Here is a 24,138-nt window from a genome sequence, read left to right on the forward strand (position 1 = left end):
AAACTTCCAGGGCCCAGTGTAAACATTCCAAACTTCCAGGGCCCAGTACAAACACCACCTGGAGAGTACCGTTTGTACTGAAAGCACGGGAACCAATTGTAATGCTGTAACCTAAAGAATTCCCTTGTTTCTCTGTAACCTTACATATCCTGTTTTCATCGGGCTATAAAAAGCGAGCGCACGCATTGTTCGAGGCCCTCTTGTATGTTATGGAACGGAGGGACCAAGTTCGAACTTGCAATAAAGATCCTTGCCGCTTGGCTTTGACTCTGGACTCTGGTGGTCTTCTTTGGGGAACAAACGGTCTGGGCATAACAACCCCTAGATGCTACCATGGATCTGGAGCCCAAAAGCACTCACCCTGGCCCAGGCACAACTCACCGGTGTGCTCCCCCTCCCACAAGGGGTTTGAGCACAGCAGCTGAGTAAGTGAGCCACACCCATGTCACAGATCCTGTGAAGGGGTCCAGGGAGCTCTCCCATCTCTCTAATCTGTGTTAGCCTAATTTGCACAAGTTGATAAACAAATGAATATATCTTGATGAATTCATTTCACTGTTTAGCTTATCCTTGAATCCAAAACAGAGTTTTTAAATCACTATGTAAACATGTTTATTCTAATTTCATTCTGATTCCAAGTTAAAGATACTCATTTTTAATTCAATGAGTTCCTTGATTGCTGTGCACACTTTTCTCATGATACCCCGTTTTTGATTCAGAACACTCCCTTATTGGATTTCTTATCTTCAAATTAATGTCATAGGTGCGACTAGCTGGGGTTCGTCATGGGTGGTAAAGGAATTTACCAAGACAGTCACAGGTAAAGAAAGGCAGATTTATTAGAGGAAGTACGAAGATACCTTGCAAGAAAGCAATGGGCATTACAACAGAGAAGAGGCTGTCTGCAGAGAGGCAAGGGGTGGAGGGAAGTTTTACACGGTTGTGCTGGAGGGGGCCACATGCGGACCGAAGCCATGCTGCTGGGGCTATGAGTGGAAGGAGGTCACTGTGTCCACAGGTTACTTGTGATTAACATTTCTCAGAACAATTATTCATTGTTCTCCTCCACCTGGGGCCCCTTCTTTGTTGTTGCTTACTTATCAGGACTCCACAGTTAACCTTTCTGGAAGCTTCCAAGTATATTCATGGCATCCAGTTCTCTAGCATTAGCCCACCTGAGTGGCACGGAGAAGCGTTGTCTCTACCAGGGCCTATTGTCTTCTCTGTTTGTATATATTGACATAAGTACAGTCATTCAATAACTCTAGGACATTGGGGTTTTTCCAAGTTATTTGTTGTGTAAAGATTCTTTGTAATGATCACCTTCTCTATGCACTTATATTTTAAGATATTTGGTAAAAGATACATTTGAAATCAATCATTAGGTAAATTACCTTAATTTTAGGTAATTTATCAGAAGGTTGTAAACTCAAAAGTATCTGAGACAGGTCCCAGTCAATTTAGAGAGTTTATCTTGCCAAGGTTAAGAACATACCCATGACACAGCCTCAGGAGCTCCTGAGGACATGTGCCCAAGGCAGTCAGGGTACAGCTTGCTTTTATACATTTTAGGGAGAATTAATACATTAGTCAAGATGTATCAGATTTACATTGGTTTCATCTGGAAGGGAAAGATAACTCGAAGCTGAAAGCCTGGGGAGGAGAGGGCTGGGCTTCCAGGTCATAGGTAGATTTGAAAATGTTTTTGGTAACTGGTTGAAAGAGTTATTATCAATAGAAAGGAATGTCTGGGTTCCAGTAAGGGGCTGTGGACACCGAGGTTTTATCACACAGATGAAGCCTCCAAGTAGCAGGCTTCAGAGGGAATAGAATATAAATATTTCTTATCAGACTTATGGTCTATGTTGATGTTAATGTTGGAAAGCATAATGGGAAATGTCCATCCCCTCTTCCATCATGGCTTGAACTAGCTTCTCAGGTTAACTCTGGAATGCCCTTGGCCAAGAGGAGGGGTCTATTCAGATGGTTTGGGGCCTTAGAATTTTATCTGTGGTTTACACAATTGAGGCTCAAATATTTTCTACCATCTGAATTTTTATTGTTTCTGTTCCTGTTTGGTGCTGAACTACAATGTGAGCATTTAGAATTGATTTTCAGGTGGCTAGCTTCCTGGATGGAATTTTGTGTGGATGTATATATATATATATAGTGTGTGTGTGTGTATATACATACACACACACATGTTATATATATAACACACATATGTTAATATATGTTATTATTAATAATAATAATAGTCCAAAATCAATTTGTTAACAAATCAATCCATAAAGCCATCAGAGCTTTAATGCTACTAGGAAAATAATTCAGCTCATATATATATATATATATATATATATACACACACACTGATTATTCATTTTTGATCTCTTATATTATCTATAAGAGCCATAGGATTAAAATAAGTTGAAAGAGTATTCTGGTTTTGTCCTGTAGAAAATGTAAGCTTTGGTTCTGGTTGCCATGCAATGTGATTTCTACTAAATTTCACTGAAGCTCCACTTGAAGATTGTGTGTTTTTCCTTTTTATTTGTGTTGGTTTTCATTTTCTATTGTTTCATGTTTTAATAGTGAAGAGTTTCTATTCTCATTGAACTATACTATAGTGATATAAATAAATGAAGCTTAACACGTTGCATAAAAATAGTAGATAGCTATATTAAATAATTTTGGAAAGGAATTGTGACCTATAGAACTTATTGACTTTAAGTACAGCATGAACATAATATGCAAAATAATTCTTAGTTCCTACACATAACCAGAGAGTTGGGAGGAAAGGAAAACCAGAGAAAGAGTGAGAAGAATTTTTGAAGGTCTTGGCAAATTTAGTCTGCATGAAAAGCAGAACTTTCAGAATAGAAATTCACTCTGAAAAGAGGCATTTACAGAGACAGTGGAGGCCCCTCTTATAGAAATATTTACTGTTGTTTATAACTTAGCACCTAAGTGTGCTTTTGAATCATAACACTTGAATGAATTCTGGAAAGTTAAATGCTCCAAGACTGTGGCAAAAGAAAACCTGCCAGCTTTCATCTTCCTCCTTTCCATTCCCAACTTTCTCTAGTACTAGCCAAAAACTCCCTAATTAGGAATTCCTTTGAGAAATTCCAGTATCAGAGTTAACTAGCCAACCTATTGTTGCTAATCATTTATTCATACCCTCCATACAGATATGACCAGCATGTGCGCACACACACCCAGACACACATCTCCCTATATCATTTTGTTTTTTGTTCATTTTCCTCAAACTTCCCATTATACTTTTTAAAAAGTAATATTGTCCAAATTTATAGCACTGTAGTTCTTGGATTGTTTCTTATTACTTTTGCATCAAGCAAGGAATGATATTCAGATATCTGATTGGTACGGTATAGAAGCTGCATTTCCCACAGTCACAAAGAAGGTCACACTCCATGTTAATACCAGGTAGTATCCATCATTAGCCTATTAGAAGGTACTGATAGTCACGTGGAATTCACCCACCATGATGATAGTGGCGCTGGCAAAGGCATTGTCTCATCCACTGGGCTCTGGGCTAGTCCCTAGCAGTGAACATTCACAGGCTGATATTCGCAGACACTCTTCCATCATGGAACACAAGGGCTGCAGCCATGGTTGGTTATTCAGGTGGCTTAGGACAAAGACTTTTTATGTACCTTAACTATGTTATTATTTTAATAATTAATAAGAGCATATCAGTGCATACCATCTATATATCAGCCCTGGGTATAGCGACAAATATCTTATCTTGTATAAGTACTTTTTTCATACCAAATTTGCTAATTATTAAGAGTCTTCACAATTCATAGGATTTAATCTTGGTGAAAAAGGAATAAACTGAATAATAATAATAACAATAGTCCAAAATCAATTTGTTACCAAATCAATCCATAAAGCCATCAGAGCTTTAATGCTACTAGGAAAATAATTCAGCTTTACCATTTTATATTTCATTTTAATAAATAGGCAATTAATCAAAGTTAGGATAGAGTGAGCTAGTTTTCTCCTGGAAATTTCAGCACAGGCCCTATGTATCATATTATTTCACTAATTAGAAAAATTTTTAGTTTTGTATTAGTGAAGATGGCAAGGACACATGATATTTCTTGTTAATTGAGAATGATTTTGAACATATTCTCAACTACTATTTTGTCCAAGATACTTCATTCTAAAAGATGTCATGTCTGAATAAATAGCACATGCAATAAAATTGCATCAGAAACAGAATCCCTCAAATAGTATTCTTATAAATTTAACATCACTTTAGAGAATAGCTATTGACTTTTGTAATACCTTATTATTTGTTCATTCATTTATTTATTCAACAATTATTTGAGTTCATATTGTGTGAAAGGTCTTCTTTCTGTCTAGTAAGATTGGAAAATTGTTACAAGAGAGATATACAAACAGGGCTATAGAATAAGATAGAAGAGAGAGATGGCAAAATAATCTTCTCTCAGAGTTATCTGGTGATCAAAATCTGAGCTTGCTAGGCAAATGGAGGAGAGAAAGCACATCCCCAGGAAAGGGAAAAGTTTATGTAAAATAAGAGAGGTCTATATGGGGCATCTGATCAAGGGGCACTAGCAGATCATACAAGTCTTTAATCATACCCAGGAGGGCTGGGTGTGGTGGTTTACACCTGCAATACGAGCACATTGGGAGGCCGAGGCATAAGGATGGCTTGAGCCCAGGAGTTCAAGACCAGCCTGAGCAATGTAGTGAGAACTCGTCTCTACAAAAACTTAAAAAATACAAAATAAATAGCTCTGTCACCAGAAAAGGGTTCCCAGTCCAAGAGACCCCAAGAAAGGGTTCTTGGATTGCTCACAAGAAAAGATTCAAGGTGAGTCCATAAAGTAAAGTGAAAGCAGTTTATTAAGGAACTAAAAGAATAAAAGAATGTCTACTCCATAGGCAGAGCAGCCCCGAGGGCTGCTGGTTGCCCATTTTTATGTTTATTATATTTCTTGTTATATACTAAACAAGGTGTGGATTATACATGAGTTTTCTGGAAAGGGGGTGGGCAATTCCCAGAACTGAGGGTTCCTCCCCTTTTTAGACCATATAGGATAACTTCCTGATGTTTTCACGGCATTTGTAAACTGTCATAGCATTGGTGGGAGTGTCTTTTAGCATGCTAATACATTAGCTTATAATTAGCTTATAATGCTAGTAATTAGCTTCTAATGAGCAGTGAGGATGACCAGAGGTCACTCTTGTCATCATCTTGGTTTTGGTGAGTTTTGGTCAGCTTCCTTACTGCAACCAGTTTTATCAGCAAGGTCTTTATGACCTGTATCTTGTGCTGACCTCCTGCCTCATCCTGTGACTCAGAATGCCTAACTTACTGGGAATGCAGCCCAGCAGGTCTCAGCCTTATTTTACCCAGTCCCTACCCAAGATGGAGTTGCTTTGGTTCAAACACCTCTGATAACCATACCAAGGACTATGAGTTGCATTGTGAAATTAATGGGGGCTCTGTAAACAAAGACAGCGAGTCTTATCATCAAACGTATGATTTATAATGTTTATTGGAGAAAGGCTGGAAATAATCATAATGGCCTGAAAATGATTGCAAGTTTTGGATTGACTATAAAGTAAGGTGGCATAGTGACTGAACAATGCTGTGCTGGTTGTGTCAATATGAGTGTGAGCTGTGTCAGTATGAATGTGATTGGGTCAACATGAGTGTGAGCAACTGTGGGTAATTTTAAATAAAATGTGTTGAAAAATACTTGATTTTTATTGAAAAATTGCATAAAGTAGGTACTCAAGTATAGAGTGTATGCTTTCACCTGTGCATATCATGTTACCTACATGAGGCAAAACAATGAAAATATCTAACTGGATGACTGTAGAGAGGTTTTGGAGAACCTTTCGATTTTTTTAATGTTTAAGATGCTGCCATCTAGTGACACTTTTGTGAAATCACTTTGCAGTGATACGTTTGTATCATCCAGTTGTTTTCCCAATACATTTTATATTTTAATAATTTATAGTCTACCAACCAATGGGGAAATAATTACAAATGCATTAAACATAGTGTAGAAGCCGTACTTGATTTTTTCAACGTGGTACCACAAATGTGGCCACAGGGATTTTAATAATGGGATATTGTATGTCAAGTTTTGCGGTTTCTTCAATGTGCTGTTCTTTATAAGTAATTGATTACTAAAGTGCTGTCTTTTCTATTTCTTGAGTTTTCTTAGAAAAATTGAGTTGTAAAAACAAATTATGAAAATCTGAACTGTAAAAATTGCTTCCCAAAAGTTGCTTTAATTGGAAATGTTGATGAGAAGAAAAGAGGGTTTCAAATTCAGAATAATTAACTTTTTTTCCCCATATGGAATTTCAGTATTATAAGTTATATAAGTTCAGTATTATAAGTTCCCCATATAAAATTTCAGTATTATCTTAAAATATAAACAAATAAATGTGTGTGTGTGTGGGGGGGGGGGGGTTGTGTGCATGTCTATTGAAGCTAAACATTAGTCTGCAAACTTAGGTTTTGATGACTTAATGACTTCTAAGTTTTGATGAAGATTAATTGTATTCGTGTCCTATTACTCCTTAAACTTTGATGACAATGGAGCACTTGTCTTATTTTTATGGTATGTGTTGCTCATTTTTTTGTGTTAGAAACAAAGAATAAATTAATCTCCCTTCCTCCCTCAAAATTCAATTCTTTTGTGCTGGTATATTGTCCTTTTGTGAGATACTATCTCCAGTCATATTATAGTGAATGAGGTTTTCAATTAATTAACTTTTCAGTATATTGAAGTTTCTTTATGCAAACCAACGCTATAGGGTAGAAGTAAGCACATTTTTCTGTATAGAACTAAGTAGCAAATATTTTAGGCTTTGTGGGCCATATGGTCCCTGATGCAACAACTCATTTCTGCTGCTGTAGCAAAAAAGCAGCCATGGACAATATTTAAACAAATGAGACTGGCTGTGATCCAAAACTAAATTTACAGAAACAGACTATAGTTTGCATGTCTCTTCTCTAGGGAAAACACCTGTATCTGTAATTTGGGGTTATTTTTTTCTTAGGTGGTGTTAGAACACTTCTAAAATGTATTCAAGTATTTACTTCAAAAACTTTAATTCCATTGAGAGTTGTGTGCCTTCAGTGTTCAAAAAAATCTAGTTTGGAGCAAGTATGTGCACGTGGTAAACTAATCATACACATGGTAAACTACACGCGGTAAACCAATCATACACAAACCCAGAGGTAAAATGTTTTGCAAAGTTCTATTATCTGCATTTAGCCATCAGTTTTTAAATTCATGTTCATGTACAAAGTTTTCTTAATGTGGAAAGAATCTTTGTATTTTCTCAGTAAGCATTTCAACATTTTGATATGCAGTAAGTTAAATTACTTTGATCATCAGCAATTAAATTAGAAACCTCCTACTTGGGTACAATTCGGATAATATGTATTCATTGTTCCAGTTTGTGCTTCTGGGAATTTAGTGGAAACAGAGACTTGCTTTTTAACATTGTGAATTGCACTAGGCAGACAAACAAAACACTTAAAACCTCATGACAAGTAAACAACTAAGACAGAATGGAATCAGATCAGAAGAAACTCTTAGGGTACAAAGTCAATGTGTATGAAGGAGGCAGTAGAGTTAACATTAAAAGTTGAAATTCTCTTCCAAACAACGTCATTCTTCCTCTTTATTATTGGATACGAATTCTTTTTAAAAATTAAGCACCATATAAAACAGCTGGCTCACATTGAGGATCTGTATTGTATCAAAGTATGCATATTTGCTTACCAAATAGAATTAAGCAAGGATTGTTATCCTTATTCTAACATGAGAACTAAAAGAACTCAAGCAGTAACTGATCCAAATCTCCATCTTGTGATCCTTTGGTATCTTGTACTCTTTAAGAGGAATGGCAGCTGTAATTCCTAAGACCAAGTAAAGGATGTCTTGGTTTCTGGGGGCTGAGTATATCAATTCACTCTTCCCTTAAAAAGCTATGTAACAAATCATCTTGAAACTTGTTGTCTTAAAACAATAACCATTGATTTATGGATCACCTTGGTGTCAGAGCATCAAAGTAGGACTCGGCTGAATGGGTTCTGCTAGTCTCAGCTGAGCTCACTCATGTTTCTGTGGCAAACTGCAAGGGGTGAGGAGGGCATGGAGGAGCAGCTGATCCAGATTGAGTTCAGGTGAGGATTATTGTACTCCACATTTCTTTTATCTTCCATCTGGGCCAGCAATTTGGCCCAAGCAAGTCCTCATAGAGATAGCAGAGAGCAAGAGAGAGCAAGCTTAGTCACTCGAGTACTTTTCTGAGAGTGTTTTTATTACATGTGCTAACATTCTGTTGGTCAAAACAAGTCACATGGCTGATCCTAGTGGCTGAGACTTACACCTTACCCACAGTGGGAGGAACTAGAACTTATTCGGTAACATGGGTGCAAGAGAGGGCAGAGAAGCTGAACCATTGATACAATTGATAACAGTGCGTATACTTGAACTGATTAAATATGCACATGATGTGGGGTTAAATGCTAAACAAGAAAACTATTGACTCAGATTACTAGGATACACTAAAGCAACAGTTCAGAAACTTTTTAGAAAGGGAAACGTTTTACACTCTTAAAAACTGCTGAGGATCTTAGGAGATTTGACATTGGTTCTATATCTATATTTACTGTATTTGCAGTTAGAACAGAAATTTAAAATGTATTTATTTGTTTTAGAATAACAACAAATGCATTACATATTAACATAAGCAAAATATTATTATACAAACTATGTTTTATTTAAAAACCAGTAGCATTGTTTATATTTGGCAAATCTTATTAACACCTGAGTTAACAGAAGACAACTGGTTTTTTATACCTGTGTTCAATCTCTCTTTTTCTCTTTTTGAATCTTACAAAGAAAATAGGTACTCATGGAGATATGTAATCAGAAAAGGCAGGAGTGGTTGAATAGTCTTTCAGTTAATTTTGTGTATTCTTTGATATTACATCAGAATTTGACAAGTGAGAACTTTTCAGGAGTTCTGGTATGGAATTTGAAACTGAATCACTGAATTTTCTGTATTTATTATATAAAAATCCATTGACTGAACTTGCATTTCGAACAGATCCTTTATCAATGCACAATATGTAATACCAAGCATTGGCCATTCAGAAAATATTGGTTCATTGAATTATGTGTATTTTCCAAATATTGACATATTTAATTATATAATATTTTAAAAATATGTATTACTACTATGTTCATCAGAATTATCTCAATAATGGGAGCTAGTCATACTCATGGAAGTGGTACAAGTTTTTCAATATTCTAATTTCCCCTGGAAACTCTAATTTTATCATTGGCAGCAAATATTATAAGTTGTTTTATTGAAGCGACACTCCATTTTCAAAAGAATATCTGTTAAATACATCACACATGTGAATTATCACCATTTGTCAACTGCTCTTTTGTGCAGAAATGGTTGTCCATGATATAAAAGTGGCAGGTTCAGCTTGCCACTCAAATAATTGCATAAATAACATTGCTTTAACATAGCCATCCTACTTCAGAATGTGGTCAAGGGTTTTATGTGTACTTCCCACATTCAACATTAAAAATATAAGAATTAAGATGTTGAGATTTAATGAAAATTGACCATTTTTACAGTTTTCACAAGGAGATTTTCATGTGAAACTTTCCCATGCCCCCAGGTGAAAGGCTGGGACCAATGTAATGACTACTAGTACAGTTTGGTGCCACTGCCTTGGCTCCTGCTGATGTAGGTGGCAGCTGTTTTACCCATCACTGATTTTGCATTATCAATGCAAGTGTCAATCCAGTGAAAAAGGCAAAGAATGTCTTAGCATTATGACAATTGCTTTGATCTGGTGGGCCTTCTGAAAGAGTCCTGGGAATTGTGGATCATACTTTGTGAACCATTGCATCAAAGAACAAACCATAATTTATGGTACAGAAGTTTGTCAAATATTTTCTTAAAGATATTTGTACTTATTATTTCTAATCATTAAGCAAATTTAAAACTTATTATTATGTTCTTCCCTAGGGTTGTTACGTTGGCTTTGATCTAGCACATGCAGTTGGAAATGTTGAACTCTATTTACATGACTGGGGAGTTGATTTTGCCTGCTGGTGTTCCTACAAGGTACAAACAAGTTAATACATTTGCATCCCTTTTTTTCACATTGACCTTATTCTGAAGGAGAAACTGGATCTTTGGGCCAATTTTAAAGATTTCAGTTGCTTTGCCTATTTCTTTTATTATTATATTTTCTGATTTTAGTTAATAGAGTTATATGATGGAATAGTGTGGTAAGTAATTTAATTCTAGTATTTCCATCAATATAGAGAAATTAATTCTTCCAATTCCTAGGCTGCTATGAAAAAGTCAGGAGGTTCTGGAGAAAAAGCCCTACACTTAATTCAAATTGATAATCTCCTTAGTTTTTTTTATTGATAAGTTGTGAAATTTCTGCATATACAAAGATAATTTTTAGAGAATCAACTTAGAATTCATATTTGAAAACAGTTTGACAGGGAGCATGAAAATAAAACCAATTACAATTTACTTGTTTTAAAAATATACTTTTATTATTATTACAATATTTTAGGACAAAATAATTTAAATGTATGAATTTTGAAGCCAGACCTCAGTAAAACTGCTTTCTAACAGATGGAGCAAAATTGCCCCATATAAGTAACAGTCATTTATTCTCAACCTAGTTTCTATTTGTTTTTCTTTGAAGAAGGTGACCCAAGCTTCTGTTTTATCAAATAATCACACATTTTGAACTGGTCAAAAGTTGTGGTTTCAATTAAAAAATTCAAATGACTATATTGTTTAGTTTTGTCACATATTCAAGTAAACCCACATAATTTAATTTATTTTCAATCTAGTATCTAAATGCAGGAGCAGGAGGAATTGCTGGTGCCTTTGTTCATGAAAAGCATGCCCATACGATTAAACCTGCGTGAGTACCATCTTCAGATAATTCTTTGGGGATGCACAAATTAATTTGCCTTAACATATGTTAAATTTACATGAGTTCTCTAAGATGCTATCCAATAGGAATTAGGATTGGATTGTAATGATTTTCCTACTCTGCTAACAACAATATACTTCATTTGAAATAAATGCTTTCCAAAGAATTCAATTGGTTGAACAAGAAATTTAATCAAAAAGGGAAGCTTCAGTGCTAAAAACGAGTCACTGCAATCATGTAGAGCAGATGGTTTAATGCAAAGAGACCACTTGAATATTTTTTTTCAAAAATCAGACTTTAGAAAATTTCAGATTCCTCACATTGATGAATAAATCAAAGGCAACCAGAGCTGTGCCTAATAGAGCCTTAAATGTGGCATGTTATTATTAAAATTACATCTACCTTTAAAGCTATAAATGTTACATGATAGCTTGTAGGGTATATCTTCTGTCCTAAAAGACTTTATAATCCATGAAACCCGAGGAAGCACTGAACACTGAACAACAGACTGACTACATAAAAAGTAATACTTTTCCGTTTTATAGAACTCTTCATATTTTAGAGCAAGTATAAATGCAAATGTAATACACCAACAAACTTACACATTTTTATTTGACCGAGGAACTCATAAGTGTTCCTTTTACTTTTTTTCTGGTATGGAGATAAAGAAATAATATGCTGGGAAGAAAAAAAAATCCCTTTTCATAGTTGTTGTATTGGAGTATGTGTGATGAGGAGACTGTCTAGACTCCTAATAGATAATGTAATAATGTTTGATTAGTTTTCTGAATTTTCTCAGCCACTGGCTGAGTGGTATAATCTTTACAAGAATTGAGGCTGAATTGGTAATAGAGTTTGGAGCACCTCACATTTCTGAAGTTCTATGCATATAAATCCTAGGAATTTAAGATGATTTTCTATAGTTTCTTTCATTGTGTCTACATTTTTTTCAAGGTTTTAAGGTTTTAAACTTAAGACAACATTTACTTTAGACAGATATTAAGTCAAGCAGACATCTTACTTGAACATCATTATCACTACATTATATTTCCCTCCATGTCCCAACATCTCTGAGAAGATTGAAAAGCAAATAAATAAGAATACTATGTTTTCCACATAGACAGTACATAAGATATTGCTTGCTTTTGTATCATGACTCATAACCCTGGCCATTTCTCACTCACCATTTATTTAAATTGAAATAGAAGATCTGATGTATTATATCAACCCAAAGGGTAAGCCAGTGCTGAGGTGGAAGGGGTGGTCGGGGGGAAGAAGTAATATACACAAATTCTAGAGAATGTCAGTGTTCAGAGTTAAGCTTTGACCTCCTAGCATGCACAGGTCTTGCACCTGAGGTTTCTCTCACTGTGGACAAGGAACAAGGGCAAAGGGGTTGTGTTGTCCTCACATATGCCTCATTTTGTGGAATTTCAAAATCTTCTAGACAGTGTTTAAATCTATGTTAAGTCTATGCTCCTGGGAGAAAGACCATCTAGGCAGACCAGGTTCACAGTTCAACTTGGTTTCTTGGTGATCTGTCACCTGGAGAATCTTCTATGATTGTTCAGTGTTCTGGTCTCTGAGCTGAGGTAGTATCGGCTCCTACCTATAAGCAGTTATTGTGAGAATAAAATGAGATGATGTATGTAAAATACTAAGTGTAGCCATTTAAGCATTTAATATGGTTTGGATGTGTGTCCCCACCCAAATCTCAAGTAGAATTGTAATCACCAATGTTGGAGCAGGGGCCTGGTGGGAGGTGATGCGACAATGAAGCCTTCTCCCTTGCTGTTCTCATGATGATGAGTTCTTATGAGATACGGTTGTTTAAAAGTGTGTAGCACCTTCTCCTTGTCTGTCTGCCTCCTGCTCTGGCCATGAAAGATGTGCCTGCTTCCCACTCCGCCCTCCGCCTTCCGCCCTCCGCCCTCCGCCCTCCGCCATGATTGTAAGTTTCCTGAGGCCTTCCCAGTCATGCTTCCTGTACAGCCTGCAGAACGGTCAACAAATTAAACCTCTTTTCTTTATAAATCACCTAGTCTCAGGCAGTTGTTTGTAGCAGTGAGAGAATGGACTAATACAGCATTATATGTGATCAATAGGTGTGAGGTTATATGAAAAAAAAATATCCAAAATTTAAAATATACAGGAAAAAGATGGGTGGCATTCTGTAACACCCTAGCCCAAGTATTGTTTGGTAATTATTTAGTACTGACCCCTAAGTACTTTGTTGTCTCACTGTGAATTTGCATGGTAACATGGAGACTTTTGCCCAGTGGAGATCATTTCTCTTAAGCAGAAAATATAACCTCAAAGTTTATGGTTTGTGACTTTGTAGGACATTAGTTTGTAACTATCAACAAGTTTATTTTAGCAGACCTTTGATGAGCGAACTGTACAATGTAATCTCCATTCCTTGGAAATGTAATCTCTCTTATATGCTATAAGAAAGAATTCTGGGCTTCCTACCATCTTACTGATTCCTCCACTATTTTGTGGGTTGAATGAGATCTTTCGTGGCTGTTTATTTTGTATGTATAGGAGAACCTTGCCTTTAACTTTTCTGGAAAACTATATGTTATTAGCTGTTGTTGCATTTTTAACGATTTAGCTATGGAAATTTATGGGACTTAAATTAGGCTTGACTCACAAAGGCCACGTTAAGGAAAACTTTGGTTGTTTTTCTGTTTATTGTTTTCTCACACTCCTAAAGCTTCTTTTTAAGTGATGTCAGTGACTAATTTCATTGCTGTCAGCTTCTAGCGTTGGCTCTCTATTCCGTACCAAGTATCTTATATTGTACTTAATTTGTATTAGGAGACCGGAGCTCTTTAATTAGGAATGGAATGCAGCAGATTTGGACAAGTCAAGGACAAGGTATTTTCCAGTCATCACTTCATTGTCCCTGATAAGAAAAGAAATGTTTTGCTGAAACTTAACTTTGTGTACCTTAGTGTGTTTTACTTTTTTATTCATCTGAAAATCAAATACCACCTGTGAGAAGAGTGATAAACAAAGAAAAGATCCAAAAGCCTACAGTATCACGCTGCTCAAATAAGGGTAATTGTGCAGATGTTACAACAATGTTCCATACATAAAATATTGTGAAGATGGGGAGAGGCAGTTTTCTTGTGAATAATATTTATAGTTCCAAGGTCAAATCCAATTTAAACTTTGAGTAAACTTTAGAGTCAGTAGGACTACTGACTCTATTTGCCCATTAATAATTATATTTCAGTTGTTAGTGCTCCAAGATTAGCCAATTTAACTATGTTTAATAAGCCTTCTGTCATCTTACTTTTCTGTTCTCTTAGAGCTTTAGAGAGACCAACAGTTTTTCACTGTTAAAGTATTCAGTATGTAGCCGAGAACCATATGGAGAACATCAAATACAGTGGAACGAATGTAACTGCTCTTGATGTCATGCTTTGTGAAGTAGTCTTTGTTGCTTAAAAAGGGTGACATCTAGTGGCTAAACATGTTATTTCAAATAAATAATATCCAAATAACATTTCTTCTGGTCCACTCGTTCACTCTTTAACAAGTACTTTAAAGTATATATGTTTGAATTATGTGTTATTCTTTTTGATAATTTGACTATATATTGATAGTGCAATAATTGTGCAGTTTAAGCCTTCAATAAAGAGGTAGAATATGATGAAAATTGGAAGGAAGGCTGAGGGACCATTCTTGGTGCTTGGTTAAACAGAAAGCTTAACAGTTCATAAAGGCTGAGCTAAGACAGGAATTATAAGCATGGGTGACCTGCCTCGTATAGAGAGTGTATCCCCGGATATATAACATTGCATTCTAGAAGTCTAATATTTGGTATACAATTTTGAAATAGTCCTTTATGTGACGTTTCCATTAGCAAACAGCAAATTGCATCTGTACCAAAAGATTTCACTTCCCTCTTTGTTTAAATATGCATTTTGGACATTGTTCAAAACCTATGACCTAAGGCTATTCCAAGAGCCCTTTGCTCACAAAGAGAATGAGTAAATTAGAGGCCAGAGTCAACCCACTGCATTAAGCATCATAATTCAAGCTGTTATTCTCACCTAGAATTTAACCTTTTCCTAGTTCATTATTACCTTTGCTCATTGCAATGTCATATTTGAACTTTGACTGTACAATAAATTAGGACTGAGTCATGAATAAATGGCTTCTTGGATGTTTTTGCCCCACTTCAAGGTAGACTTTAATTCAGTCTAACAGTTAATTATTGCTCTGAAATATGAAGGGAACTACTCTTAATTGTACAAATTTGACAATCTGAAATATTTCGCTAAAAAACATGCTTAAATAACATTGTAAATTTTGAATTTTTAAAAAAGTTACAAATGTTAACCCTCATGGCACACTTTAGAGGACTATTTAATCTTTTAACTTTAGGGGATTCAAAGATTTGTGAATTCTTTAAAGGGATTCTTCTGTAAGAGCCCATACGTTGAGATTTAAGATACCACCTCCCTCTTTTTTTGTTAATAGAGAGTCTACTATGAAAACAGGAGTGGATAATATGAGGTACGAAGATTCCGTCTATCATTTACTTTTTTATGTTAGCCAGTGAAATCATACATTTTGAAAACCTGCTGTTCCTCACATTTCATGCTGGCGTAGCAAACCTCCCACACGCGCCCATTGTATTAGATTCTCCTAAAATACTTTTCTTCTGAGCTTTTTTGAATGGGCAAGAATGGGGCCGACTGACAATTTTGATAAAAATGCTTGAATGTTAAATTATGCCAACACATTTCCGTAATCAGCTAGAGGTATTTGATTGAAAGTTTTAAACAGTGATGACATTTTAAAGGCTTTATTAAGGGCTTGAATCATCTCCTTTATTGTAACGAGTAATTTGCTGGTAAAAAACAACCAGCTGAAAAGGCTGGCTGACTTCAGTGCGTGGTTAAGGAATACAAGTTGTTATTATTTGGCAACAACATTAGACAAAGAATATGCATCAAACAATTCCCAGGAAAGTTCCAGAAAGAATAAAAATAAACATCCAGAAATGTCAGCAAAAAGACTTAAAGAATTATAACTTTATACCATGCTTGTCCCAACTGTGCAATCAGCATTGTATGAAGAGATCATCTTTTGCACATTTGTTCTGGGGAATACTGACTTATATATTTCAATTCCATATGCTTTTCCAGGCAATGGTTGAGAATGCCGTAGCCCGAAACTTATCTATATTTTAAATCCTGTTTTAGTTTCCTAATGATCCCTTCTGAATTACTACTTATCAAGTCCCTATCTAGTACCAGAATAAGGCCTTCTTGTGCAAAGTTTGAGACAACAGGACGTATAGGTCGCAGTAGCAAGATGTGTGACTTCACAACACTTCTGATGCTTTCAAATGATATAGACTAGTACCAATAGATTTCTCAGTGAGTTTTTTTAGAATCTGCAGTTGAAGTATGACCTCGGCCTTCTGAGGCACCTATTCTGCTTATTTAGCATGTATTTAGCCAGTGTTAAATGGATGACTTTTCAGCTACAACTTCTTGGCCTCTCAGCCATATGTAATTGGCTATCTCCTTTGTCTTTAGTATTTGCCTCCCACATCTCTAAGCTTATGTGGTACCATTTTCTTTTGCTTCTGCTCCCATGGATGTGAGAACTCTTCTGTATTTTAAAAGGTTTACTTTTTCACCTTTTCATTGATTCTCTCAAAACCTCAGTCCTTAATCCTCTTGCCCAAAAGTATTTCGTCCAGAATTATTTCAACAATGCACAACTGGTGTTGAAGAAACAAACTTTCATTTCCTGCTTTACCACTTGCATACTTTTTAGCCCTTATTTTCATCTGATTGCAAATTGCAAGAGTTTGTCATTATTCAAAAATGGTCTCAGTCCCCAGAGATATAAGGAAAATATTCACTAATAAACTTCCCACTTGTAAAATTAGTCCTTACCTGAACATCATTCTCCAAGTTGTAGTAGCATCTATTTCTATGAATTACTCTACAAAGTCTTAGTCTCTTGCTGATTATATAGTGTCATAAATATCAGACAATACAGTGAAAACATAATGAAAATGATTGTAAAGTAAGATTTTTCAAGGGAGATTCAGGATGTCATGATGCAAGTGAATTGGGAACACTCCTAAATCACAAAATCTCTGCCAATGAGACTATGTCAAAGCAGTTAACAGGTGAAGTGGAGGACATTTGATAATGTACTTAAAAAGGAAATAACTGGAATATCAAGCATTCAAGAGAAATGATGAATGCCTCACAAATCTTTGTAAAAGTTATCTTTAAGGACATGCGGAGAAAGTTAAGTATACTATAAAAGGGATGATATTTTGCTACCATATCATTTTGTCAAGAAATATACTAAAAAATCAACATGACTTATCCTTATTCTTAATTATTAGAATATTATAATTTTAATCTATATTTTTTCTTTCTCTTTTTTTTTTTTTTTTTTTTTGAGACAGAGTCTCGCTCTGTCACCCGGGCTGGAGTGCAGTGACCGGATCTCAGCTCACTGCAAGCTCCGCCTCCCAGGTTTATGCCATTCTCCTGCCTCAGCCTCCCGAGTAGCTGGGACTACAGGCGCCCGCCACCTCGCCCGGCTAGTTTTTTGTATTTTTTAGTAGAGACGGGGTTTCACCATGTTAGCCAGGATGGTCTCGATCCCCTGACCTCGTGATCCGCCCGTCTCGGCCTCCCAAAGTGCTGGGATTACAGGCTTGAGCCACCACGCCTGGCCTAATCTATATTTTTTCAAATCACATATTAAATTTTAAGCTCTACATTTTACGATAGCACCTCTGTCAAACCTTCTGCCATTGACTTTAAAATTGATTTATTTAAGTGTTTTTTTCATATGTTCATTTGTCTTCAGATAATAAGGACTTTGGATATGTCTGTATGTGTGTGTATACACACACACACATCTTTCTATCTCGGAAACTAAATATGATAAAACTTGCATTTTATCTCACATAGGTATCTTTCTAAGATAATCTTCACTTTCTCATGTAAAGAGAATGATCCTGAGTTTATTAAGGAGACATGAACAAACATAAACAACCAATATTTTTGTGCCAAAAGCTTTCATAGGTGAAAATAAATATAGGCTATTGCCTGTGATTTTAAAATGTTATAATTAGTTTGGAGAGGTATCTTTTAACTAGTTAAATAAGTGATTTAAGTCACAGGAAACCCAAGCTTAGAATATGTACCATAAGGCAGCCTCTGATTAATTACTGGGTGAATTCTCAGACTGCTTTTGCCATAGGGGCAGCGGAGGTATAGCAGACTGACTCAGAGCTGCTTGGGAAGAACTTGAGCAAGGAGGTGGGGAAACTTACAGACAGGAATCTTCTGTAAAATGTAATGCAATACTAACTAAGTGAATAAATTTACTCTGTTACATTGAAAACTAAAATTGTTGCCTGTGAGAGAGATTCACCTCATAAGTTCCATAAATTTAAGGGGATATAAAAAAGAAGAAAGAATTACTTAAATGGCATTTCTTAAAGGAATATGCTAAGTGATCTTTTCCTTTTTATTCTCCTCACTAGAATTTTTATGGAATTGGAGTTATTGACTTAACATTTTAAAGCCTGCCTCATTATCATAAAATTGTTCTTTATCTTTCGACAATATTTTAGCCATTATAAACAGTGGTAAAATTGTGATTGCTTTAAGCTCTCCCTTCGCTCTGGGAACACATTCATGAAGTGGGTTACACCTGTCATCAGTCTTAGTCCTCAAATGGTAACTGTAAGGGACCCAGAAGTAGACACACCACTTGAAGAAAACTCATCTGTGGAATCATGACATACAACCTAAACCTATTTTCATGTAGAAACCATTTTAGATCAATAATTTTTAAAGGATTTAAAAAAAAATCTTCCTGGCTTGACAATTTTTACTGTGTGAAATTCTTCAGATAATTTTCTTGTGTAGCGAATTTAAGTTGTGATCATAAAAATAACTTACATGCATTGAGGCACAAGCACAGTTAAAAATAAATTCAGTAAATAATCCGTATTTTTTAACTCCAGAGATAAAGTAATCCTAGATCTTAAAGAAAGCCAAAATAGTAATTATCAGTAGAAAACCATACGTTAAAGCTATTCTTGCTTGTAAATCACTACTCTCAGATAATGATGAAATAATCATTAATTTGAGAACACTGAAGTCCTTTGAAACCCAAACATTTATTTTCTGCTCTAGAACTGCAGTCCGGTGTCTCTGAAGATATATAGGGTCAATGAACCTTTCAGGCATAAAAAGTAAAACTTGTCAAAGAGCTTCAGCTCTTGTTTTAATTACTTCAAGTTTTATCCCTAAAGTAACCTTTGAAATCTGCAGGGGCTTTATTTTTTTTCTTACTATTAACTGTGAAGAGCTATTGCTACATTTTCATGTGTTCTTGTTTAGAACATACATGTATCCATCTGGCTTTTTATGATTTCCAAGCAGGCAGGATGGAAGTTTGTTTTAATAATCCATGCTGTGTGAAGCTGCATCGCGAGCTGCCTCGGCAACACAGACTAAGTACCAGGTCCTGGTACTTCCAACAGTGGGGCAGGCTAACTTCACAGTCTACACAAGAATACTTGGAATATATTACTCACAACAAACTTCTGAACCACGTGATCCATATTCTCTATGTTCACCTGTTTTGCTCTTCAAGAGGAGAGAATTTGATTGGGTGGGAATTCTTTTGTCCAGATAGCATCTATTGTCCTAATGAACAACTCATCTGTAGATAGCTTGCTTTGGCTCCCATATCAATCCCTGCTCCAATCAGCTTTGGTCAGGATTTAAGAAGATTTGGCACAAGCCATGGCAATTTAGGCAGAAAATAACCATGTGACACTATGTTTGTTAAGGGCCCAATGATCCCTATGAAAATTCATTTTAGCATGTCTGATATGGTTGCTTAATAAGTTTATTATAGATTGAAACCTTAATTCTAAATTCTTTGAGTCCTGGGACATTGTCCTGTTAATCTTTCTTTACTTTCATAATCTACAGTGCCCAAGAAAGTATTTTTTAAATTTTTGTTGCTGAATATATGATTCTTTCTTTACTCTCAGCATAATAGACAAACCATCTTCTAGCATATGGAAGCATTTCTACTTTGCAAATTATTCTGAAGCGGGTATGATTTGCAAAATACTGTCAAATTAAATATGCATTTCCATATGCTTCTATGAAGACCAAATATATCCATGAAAACTAGCTACAGACAACTTTAAAATCCTTCATGAATTTTTAATCAACATTGATGAACAAAATTCAACTAGTTCTTTCTAAAGTCCTAAATCTAGAAAACTTTCTGTTCTTGGGCTTGGAGCATCGGTATTAACTCAAAGGATTATTTTGCCAATATTTCAAAATCATAAGATATTTCAGAAAAGTATATTCAGAAAATGTTCAAAGGCCTTTTTGTTAATAATAGTCTCATGCCAAAAAGTATTGACTTAGCTCTTGTAAGAACAACCTACTCTGAAACTTCAGAAAACAATTTTTATTAACTAAAATTTATCATTTCTGGAAGTGCTTTTTTATGACTATGCTTATCATACTGTTAGCTTATTGGACATATTAGAACAAGCCTCTTACAGAGTAAGATTTGAAGAGGTAGTTGAATATGTAACAGAACCAAGTGAAGCACTAATATTTACAGATGGGTGGACAAATGAGAAGAAAAAGAATGGAGCTGAATTTTATGATACATCCTAAAACTACTGTCTAGAATACCATTAAATCAGCTAACTTCGAACAAAGCAGAACAATTGGGATTAGATGAATATTTTAGAAAACTAGGAATTGATAGAGATCTTTTTACACTAAGAGTATGTTAGCAATATTATACCTGCTTAATGTCATGCCATGCCAAGCCTTCTAATGGGCATGCTTGGGGACCAGTTGCTGGCATCAAGGGGTGAATGTACAGTTTATGAGCTGAAGCAATCCACTTTCTCAGTTTTCAACACTTTTTCTTTGTCATTAGTACCTTTGAATCTGCTTTTGTCACTTGGCCATACTTTTGTTTTTCCTACCACTGTGCTGATTACCAACTGCCTATATTTAGACTCTGTTTGCTCCTTCTCTCATTGTTTTTTGTTTTGAGTTGTTTTGCCCACTTGTTTCGATGCATATCTACTGTTTTGTCTGATCGCTATTTTATAGACACTAGTTCTGTGTTCTCTATATGTGCCTGAACTACTCTTATTCCTGAACTTGAATATCTGCTCGCATTGTACCAAATGTGTCTCTGTTTCCTAAGCCTTTCTTCTCACTACACATGGTAGTCTAGCAACATTAATGCCCTACTGTGGGAACATGGCTGAAGATCTTGACTAGGGTACTTACGAACCCATGCCATCATGGCCAAATCCTATCAAACTGACCTTACTTCCTTGAAGACAGAATAGTAGTATGGTCAAGCTCATACTTTTTGTAGTAGGCCATCCAAATTAGATTGGATTGGCTAAAAAAGATTGTTAGTGGAGGCCAGAAGAAACATTTTGACTGATGATAGACGAATAGAGCTTGGAACAATCAAAAGGAAAAGCAGAAAGTCTATACCTATTCATTAGAAAAAGTATGTATATTGAACATTATGAAAGAATTATGACATTTTCAAAGTTTGAAAATTTTATTTCGTAGAGACGGAGTCTCATTGTGTTACCCACGCTGGTCTATTTCTTGAGCATTTACTATAGACAGGGCTGTATTCAAAGCATTGGGTATATGGGCATGAATGAGCCCCCACTGTCCTGAGCTTACCATTCAGTGTGGGCAGTGAAAGAAGAGAGATGTTGGGAGAACCTTACAAAGATGAAATGTAAGCTAACTGGAGAAATCCCCTTTCAGTCAGACTGAAAGGGAACAGGCAGTAACTCTGGGTAGCCTTGCTGGGCAGGGTGATTTTCCACACATGCCAGTCAGGGGCCAGAATGTTAAGATCCTTATGTTCCAACTAAGAAATTTTGATATTATTTTAAAGACAAACGGGAGCCACTGATTGTTCATGTGGCACAAGATTACAAATTCAGGTCTCTTCACCTCTCTAAGTCTTGGTTTGCCTGTGGAAAAAATAAATAAACCCCAGTGATCTCTGGAAGATTCTCTTCCAGTGTTTGAATGCTGTCATTCTCAAGTGATTAAAATGAAGCATCAGAATTGAGTGAACTGCCGGCAGTGATAGCTCAGAAACTAAAACCAGCTTGATGGAAATCTGTGCATCACTGGCTATATCAATAACTTCAGTGACCCTCCTGTTCCATCCTTTCTGTAATAAACGCATGCAATAAAGTACAGTCAGTTCAGACAACTTGATAACAAATTTGCTGTAACATTCTTATCTTTTTCCTTTTCTCAAGTATGAAAGAGTACTATGTATATATTTCTTAAACTTCAGTTGCTAAAGTTTTCACTATGAAAATTAAGCCTATATCAAAGTTATTTAAATGGATAAATCTCCAATTGTTCTCTAAACAAAACAAGCTTTGTGGAACTTTTGATTCTATTAACCCTGATTATTAAATGAAGAAAACAAGTAATATACTTTAGATTAGGTTATAGAAGATGCTAGGATGACAGACATTCTAATTTATCCCAAGTTGCTATTACAGACTTTGTTTATTTTTAGAATAAACAATCATGCCGTACCCAGCATGTTCCATGTTTTTACAATGCTATGACAATTTGTCTGATCATCACATTTTTTTTTTAAAGCCAAGAAAACAGTAGGACAATTATATTTCATTTTAAGTTATAGCCTTTAGGAAGAGAGAGAAGAGGAAAAAGAATGTTCGCTTTCCTGAACACAAACTTAAATTATTAAATGTACAGTAATAAGTTGCCAAATTAAATAAACTTATGACAACAGCCTTCTATGAAAATGTATGTTCTTAAGAAAGATTGTGAACTAATTTCATTATATTTTTGCTTTTGTGCCAAAGGGGAAATTGTTCTTTAACATAAGCTGAGAAACAGATTTTTGTTGTTGTTTAGTTTTGGTGAGGTTGAGGTGAGAGGTAAGGATAAGTTAATGAACAGCATATTTATGAATTCATATTGAGCATTTTGCTATTAAAGACTTGCTGAAGAGATCAAGGAGAGTTTGGATATTTCATTTCATAATTCCTCACATCCAAAATTATATTCACTAGATCCCCAGTGGCTTTCTCTTACTGAATCTGAGTATCTTGCTTCAAAGATGCCTTTATGATAAGTGATGCTTTCCATTTGACAACATTTATTTGAAACTCTTTTTTGGGAATTTATGATGTTCCAAGAACACACAGCATATTAAGATCTCTGCTTTTATTATTTAATGGATCTCTTCCAACACCTTCTCTCAAATTCTGTTAATATCTCTATTCTTAGTAAATTAACTCCCTTTTTTATTTTTTTAGTTTTTGATGAGAAAACATTTGAATTTCTAGTCCAAGTACAAGGAGATTGTATTTTAATTGTTATTGTTCACATTTAGTTTTAAGGAATGATTTATGAGCCCGTTGTGATAATAGCTACTTATAAACTAATTCAGTGGTTTTTGATTTTACTTCATTAGCTTTTGAATATTTGCTTTTTAAGAATCCAAGATTTCATTAAGATTGCATTTCTTTTGTGTCTGGATTTTACCTTTCCTATGTTCCAAGTGATGGGTCTTAAAATGAATTTAACTACCTCCTAGGTTCTGTGCAGTGTATTTCGTGTTTGAATGTTTTTTTAGAAATAATCATTTATTTGCTTTTTAAAAGGTTTTAAACAGCCCTTATTTCTATTTGTAAAGACTTGAACTTGTAACAGATGAGTGATATGCTTATTTAAGTTCACTAAATCAAGTGTCTAGAACCATGCATTTTGAAGAAAGGCAACTGCTTATAGAGATTCTAAAAGAATAGAGAAGGTGAGGCCAGGCGCGGTGGCTCAAGCCTGTAATCCCAGCACTTTGGGAGGCGGAGACGGGCGGATCACGAGGTCAGGAGTTCCAGATCATCCTGGCTAACATGGTGAAACCCCGTCTCTACTAAAAAATACAAAAAGCTAGCCGGGCGAGGTGGCTGGCGCCTGTAGTCCCAGCTACTCGGGAGGCTGAGGCAGGAGAATGGCGTGAACCCGGGAGGC

At 35.6% G+C, this 24,138-nt stretch overlaps 1 protein-coding gene across 4 annotated transcripts in view; it reads left to right on the top strand.

The window, feature by feature from the left end:
• The window catches only part of KYNU (kynureninase), a 157,050-nt gene that overhangs the window by 111,011 nt on the left and 21,901 nt on the right, over positions 1-24,138 (top strand). For 3 of the 4 annotated variants that reach the window (XM_026453891.2, XM_026453898.2, XM_026453892.2), the window contains 2 exons: positions 10,081-10,179; positions 10,932-11,005. In XM_026453891.2, coding sequence (XP_026309676.1) covers positions 10,081-10,179; positions 10,932-11,005 — 173 coding nt within the window. Of the gene's footprint in view, positions 1-10,080; positions 10,180-10,931; positions 11,006-13,837; positions 15,041-24,138 lie in introns of those variants that run through there. The other variant, XM_023217498.3, reaches the window with a different exon arrangement.

This window comes from Piliocolobus tephrosceles, chromosome 11 (genome assembly GCF_002776525.5).
Source record: "Piliocolobus tephrosceles isolate RC106 chromosome 11, ASM277652v3, whole genome shotgun sequence".
NCBI classification, from domain to species: Eukaryota; Metazoa; Chordata; class Mammalia; order Primates; family Cercopithecidae; genus Piliocolobus; species Piliocolobus tephrosceles.